At 49.9% G+C, this 6662-nt stretch overlaps 1 protein-coding gene across 1 annotated transcript in view; it reads left to right on the forward strand.

The window, feature by feature from the left end:
* Positions 1-6405, forward strand: part of atg7 (ATG7 autophagy related 7 homolog (S. cerevisiae)) — a 29336-nt gene extending 22931 nt beyond the window's left edge. Inside the window, exon 19 of the mRNA XM_057029086.1 lies at positions 5933-6405. Coding sequence (XP_056885066.1) covers positions 5933-5965 — 33 coding nt within the window. The 3' untranslated portion in view covers positions 5966-6405. The remainder of the gene's footprint in view (positions 1-5932) is intronic.
* Positions 6406-6662: the final 257 nt, after the last annotated feature.

The following is a 6662-nucleotide window of genomic DNA, read 5'->3' on the forward strand; positions in this document are numbered from 1 at the left end:
TGGACTCTTCCTGGTTTTGGTTCCCCCGTCGTCACGTGCTGATGGGTGCGGCGCTTCGCTGGATCGCCCCACGCTGGAGAGTTTATGAAAACATAGCCAGAGGACGTGACCTCAGCTGGGACCTGCACACTAATGCTCTTCCCACCAAAGCTGCCTCTGAACCAGGGTCACAGCACTTTCTCTCCCAGACCCCATCGTCCATCACTTTTCTGCTGCCCCGCCCCCTCGAACTGCATCTCCCCGCGCTTGCTCTCGTCTCACCAGCTACTTTTAAAGAACTCGTTTGTGTCGTTCATCTCATCTCATCTCATCTCATCTCATCTCATCTCATCTCATCTCATCAGCATCAGCTTTGTTTCAAGGTCAGAGGTCATCTGCTGCCAACAGGGCAGGTGCCCTCTTCTCTTCCTTCTCCACTCATCTCCTCTTCCTCTTCCTCTTCCTCTTCCTGTTGCAGGTCTCAGTGGTGAGATTGTGTTTACACACATACGTGTCTCCACCCTCTACTGGCTGGTTCCCCTTGAGGTCTGGAACAAAGAGAGGGACTCAGAGGAACTGAGAGAGAACACAATGGTCATTTAGACCTTTGGAACCTTCCCCAGAAATGACCCACTAATGCTACACCGAGGCCAATATCACGGAGCACTTTTAGCTTCACTATTCCGCCGGTGGAAGGTTTTAATTAGATTTCGATTGTCTGGCGAGCGTCTGCGTTGTCCTTTTTAGACGTTGTGGGTTGCAGACCAGACTAACCGACGGATTCAAGCCGTGCGCTCGTCTTCATCTGGAAATACTTAATTAAATGAGCGTTTTTACTGCCAAACAATATTCCTCAAAGCTCTGCTTGTATGAGATCGTGCGTAGTAACCAGAGACAGAACTTTAGGAACCAGCAGGCATTCGGAGCACCGCAGTGGATCAGTAAAGCTCTCTGATTTTCTAATCTGGGCCGGGTTTATGGCCTGGAAATAGAAACGCGTAATGTCGTAATGTGCGTCCGCACACGGACTCCGTCGCCCGACGTTTGTTTCCCAGCTGATTCGAGAACGGAGGCTTGTGAATCGGGACGCTGCAGATCAGGCGCCTGAAGACCGAGGTGTGGAAAATGAGGCCGATGCTCCAGGCCTCCACGTCGCCCAGATACCATCAGCGTGGAGCTGAAACCAGTTGCATCTCAACTGAATCGAAGCAGCGAAGCCCTCAGTGGGGACAGATTGTGGCTCCCGGAAGCTGCAGCTGCCGTGATTCCCTCAAACGCACCACAGAGTGACGCGAGCGTGCAGGACGCTCTAAATCTGGCTCCCACCGGACCTGAACATTGTACTTTAGAGCAGACATCTATTATCCCACTGTCAGCCTGCTGGGGCCATCCTGCTTTTACTATTTTAGAGTTTTAGTTTAGGAACACAGGCAAGTTAGAGACAAATTAGAAGGAAAAGCTCCGTGAATGAGAGTTTGCTGTGATGTGAATTAAGCTGTAGGAGAGATTTGATTACAATTGCCCAACAAAAGATTATAGCCAGGGTTGATTTTTTTGTTTCCTTCTCTACGTATTCATCCTCCCTCTGGATTTTGACCTTTTGCCTTCTCACCCCGGGTCGAAGCTGCCTCCCCGCCGGTGAGACGGCCACGGAGCACATGGCCGCCACATTGTGCAGGAATGTCTGAGGGGAAGCCAAGAATGCGGCGTGCTGTGGCAGCATTTGGACTTCCACCGGGTCGCGTGAGGTCATTTCCCCCCCTGCTGCACGCTGGTATGCACATGTGCCTCTCAGCGTCTGCGATGGCGGACACGTGCACCTGTGTGTGCAGGTAGCAGCGACTATTTATTTCACCTGTTTTGACTGCTGGAAGCTTTTGTTTTGGCTCAACCTTAGCCATCTACATGCTACAGCACCGGGCTAGGACGGCTCCCGCTGTGACATGAACGTGTCATGAATCCACCTTCGAGACGGTGTTGTTGACGGTGGCTGCTGCCATGTGTGTGAGCGGGGACAGAAACTCCGACCCAGGCTGTGATGCTTTGTTGAACAATGAGCAGCTATTAGCAGGGAGGAATTAGCCGGAAGATCAGTAACACCTTGAAATGCTCACAAACTCGAGAGGACAAGAAGGGATCGTCTCCATGCCAACAGGAGTTATTGATCATTTAGTAGGACGCATAGTTTTGAGGCCAAAAGGCTGGAAGAAACTTGAGAACACAGGGTGAAGGGTTCGAATCCCCAGAGCAGCTCAGGGATGGTTTAAAAACCAGAAACGTCATTTAACAACACACAAACAGGACTCCACGCTGCGGCTGGCTGTGACAACAAAAGCAATTTTAAATGGTTTTGGTCTGTCACTTATTGATACCATTAGAAACCGGATGGAAGATTAATAGCACATGTTTGCCATGTGGTGCGCACATGTATGAACCTGGAAGTCGATGCTTAGCCGACAGCTCCAGGAAGTGTCAACATGTCGTCCACGTGTCTGCAAACTGCTGCTTTTTCTCCTCATGGTTGCTCCAGCTCGGAGTCCAGTCACTCCCTGGGTGACGTCGGGACACCTTTTTTCCGTCGCTGCGAGCGAACCCAAACATTAAAAAGGAGCCTCTTTGTTGTGGCAACGTTGCAGCGTCTCTACAGTCTTTAGACTTCAAGAAAACCACCTAGTTTTTAACATGCAGCTGGTTATTAATAAGCATCCTCTGAAGATCTTCCCACATTAAAAGCCAGAGGAAGCTCTCAGCAAACAATAATAGACATAATTGCACACACGGTTTAACCCCCCCCCCCCGCAGAACGGTACGGTGAAACAAGGAAAACTAAAATCTCGCCATTATTCTCACTAGATCCGTCAATCTACCATTTAAGTGAAGTCAGTCAGGCGAGGAAAGTTACTAATAAACTAGCTTTTCCTCTCTCCCTCAGCTACTGGGTCAGGTTTCCTGTTAAAGGCTGCTCCCTCGGGTGATTGTCCACTTCGTAACGCCTTTTGTTCTTCAAAGTGCCATTTCACAGCTGACTTCTCCTCCGCGCCAGAAACCCGATCCTCAGGATGTCTGCACCCGTCTGGAGATGCCCGTGATTCACGCCTGTCGCCACCGTGCGTGTGTGGAGTTTTATGTTTTGTATGCGAGTGTGGAAATATCGACCTTTAAAACCTTCTCTGGCAGTACCACACACACACACACACATTCTGGCCATTGTGCAGTTATGAGGCTGTTTCCACACAGAACAAAAGAGGAAAAAAAGACGGGAGGAAACGGAAGGAGGGCAGCAGAGGGGAAGCGCCCTCCCAGCCGTCCGTGCTGAATGATGCAAACGGGGAGTCAGATCTGAAGCACATCTCTGCGCTGACATTCTGATCAGTTCATTTCTCTTGGTTGTGGTTGTGTAAAGCTTCTTTAGCGCTCGCCGTCTTCCGCTCCGCGCCGACGTCACTTCTGTTTTCTATAGTTCTGTAGTTCACCGCTGCAGCTGTCAGAGAATCACATGAATCAGATTAATGGGCACGCGTGCACAAAGAGAAGATCTAGATGTGGTCAGTGTTCCGCATCTTGGCGATACCAGCGCGCGGAGCCCCTTTATCTTTGTAAAACCTCACATTAACTCCCCAGAATCAGCAGGATAAAAGAGGCTTAGCCTGAAAAGAGTTCCTACTTCTCTTCCTAACGGCCTTCTCCAGCTTCTGTGAAGCACGCCGCTCGCCGCGGTTGGCTAATTGCATATCAGAGGGAGGCAGATGAAAGCCTGACTTGGTGCTTTGGTGTCAGTGCTAATATGTAAAGCAGATGTGTGTTTAGTATCAAAGCCCATCAGCGGTTTGCGCAGGGCTGCCTAGTTAAATAGCTTCAGAAGCCGGATCCCCACCGGGGCCACCCGCACGAAGGATGTGTTCCTGTAGGCCTGTGCCCCCACCCCCCCCACCCCCGGGGCCTGGGTGCTCGTGTGTGTAAATCGTCTGTACGGTTGATACTTGTGCGCTGATGGAAACTCAGCGGGGTGCTTTCGGACATGTTGTTTGTGGCGGCGCTGGTGCTGGTGGCTGTTTCCTGTTGGAAGGATCACCTCGCGGCTGAGAGCTCCTCTATCTGATCAGATAGGCCTCGTATCAACACCTAGTCCGGATCAGGGTTCGGAGCCAGAGCGCAGCCGATTACCAACAAACACATCTACGCGTGATTACATGCAGCTTAGCGGCCAACCCACCGTTCGGGTTTTTTATGATTTCACAGCCACTCGAGGTCCTGACGCGATAAGACGGCTTCAAAGTGAAAGAGCCTCCTTGGTTGTGTGACAGCCAATCCCTTTAAGGTGCTGCCATGGTGCGTTTATGTGTCCAGTGTCGGACGTTTAAATGACAAGCAAAAGTTGTTCCACTGTTCGCTTTGAGCGGGCTGTTCAGGTTACATAAGCCCCCTCCCCCCAGCGTCCCCCTTTTTTCCTCTCCCCCTTTTCATTTCCCACAAAAGATTTGTCAAAACACACACACACACACACACACACACACACACACACACACACACACCACACACACACACACACACACACACACACACACACACAGTCAGCGCAGGCTGGCAGCCGTCCAGAGAGGGGCTCCAGTGTTTTCAAAGAGCTCTTTGCTCTCTGTCTTTTTGATGCTCGCAGCAGCGGAGCAGAAGCGCCTCGTACCTGTCCAATCACAGGCCTCCAGAAGTGCCGATGATCAAATCAACGGGGAGCAACGCTTGGCTTCATGATTATTAAAAAAAACAACCGAATATTACGACCCAGAATCCAACGTGAAGGTTTAAACTGAGGTGATCGCGGCTGCTCGTCCCACTGACCCGACAGCCGCCCTCCCCGCAGGGTTCCGTAAGGCTTCCTGCTGCATCTGACGATCTAAACGTCACACAAGCGCGTTTGGAAACATTGTTGTTCAAAGGTCAGGCCGAAGGTCATTTTCGTTCTTGGAACGGATGGATTAAGCTCGTTTTTCCTACTGAATACAGCAAATAACGACTTTTTATATCATTAGCTCTTGATTTCTGCGTTTGGATCATCTGGCCCGTAACCATGAACCCATCCATCTGATTATTTTCCTTTTTTAGAAGCTGTTGGACTTTTTCGTTTGCTCGCGCTCTGAAGGTATTTTTGGCTGCGCGCAGGAAACGACAGAGGCCCGTTACATTTTATCGACCCGCAGGCTGAAACCCACGTCGTTTAAATCCTAGGAGAGCGCATGGAGAGGAATGCAGCATGTGTGTGTCAACGCTGTATCGTGTGTGTGTGTGTGTGTGTGTGTGTGTGTGTGTGTGACATTCTGGGCAGCATTAAAGGTATGTGAATTACGTCTTACAGAGAGAGAATGTGAAGAATCTGTTGCCATGAGGAGAGCTCTGTTGTTTACTGACACAGTAGTGAAAAGGTGTGTGTGTGTGTGTGTGTGTGTGTGTGTGTGTGTGTGTGTGTGTGTGTGTGTGTGTTCTTGAGTACCAGAATCTTCATTCTGCTAACAAAGTGAGGACATTTTGGCTGCTGGACTTCAAAGGGCTGTCTGTCTGTTTTCATCTGGACGTTTTAGAACTGAAAACAAATGTCTTTGAATCTCGAAGCTTTGAGGTTTACGACTTCAACCTAATTCTAACCTCAACCTTAAACCCAAGACTGGTCGGTTGGCAGGAGCTGGGACGTGAACGTCCTCACAAAGATAGAAGTACAAGCGTGTGGGGCTGTAAACCGTGTCGCTCTTGTCAAACTCCTGTGTCATGACCAATGTTTTAATAACGTTCTGGTTTTATTCCAGGACTGTAGGAATTCTGGTTGGAAAGTAAATGGGTCTTATGGTTTGTACTAATGTGGGATAAAATGAATCCCACAGTGCAGAAATGTTTAATGTTTGATTGCACTTTGAAGCAGGGATGGAGACCACTAAAGTTTCCCTTTTACTTATTTATGTTTCCTCAGATTTGGGACATGAGCGACGACGAAAGCATCTGAGGACTGAACCCTCGGAAGCAGCGGAAACGCCGTCCACGTTCCTGGAATCTCGGAGCAGAAACGCACACTCCAGACGGAGCGCATTATTGAAGGGGTCCCACGCTGAGGCCTCTGAAGCCAGAACCAACCTCTCTCACTTCCTCGTGGAGCATATTCAGATTCGATCGCCACTTCATCACTCCCAGTTCGACCATTAACACATTTGTCGGCCTTTCGCAGGGATCTGGTGGGAAAGTGTGGGATGAAATATGGCAGCCCTTAAACACATCTCTGCCTGGAGGCTGCGGTCGGCTAATTCCATCTGTTTACTGTGCATCCAGCAACTGTTGCTCCCGAGACGGCAACAGCCTCTTTCTGTGCACATTCCCGTTTCCTCAGTCATCATGTTGTAGTTTACCAGCGTGAGCGGATTGTTTCATGGAATAAAGTGAAATTTGGGATTCGTTTCTCTCTTATGTGGAGCTTTAAATGTTGGCGCCCATTCAGGACCAGAAATGAGATTTGTCATGCTAAAGAAGCTACTGCCACCCTAGAGGTGGGGGCAGCAGTAGCTCAGCCTGTTGAGGACTGGGCTGAGAAGCAGAGGGTTGTCAGTTCAAGACCCATCAAGACCCATCAGGGAAAGAAACAGGGAAGACAATGCTGAAGTACCCTGAAGCAAGGTAGCAAACACACACATGCAGCTGGGACAGGATCC

The sequence above is a fragment of the Takifugu flavidus genome, chromosome 4 (genome assembly GCF_003711565.1).
Source record: "Takifugu flavidus isolate HTHZ2018 chromosome 4, ASM371156v2, whole genome shotgun sequence".
In the NCBI taxonomy this organism is placed as follows: Eukaryota; Metazoa; Chordata; class Actinopteri; order Tetraodontiformes; family Tetraodontidae; genus Takifugu; species Takifugu flavidus.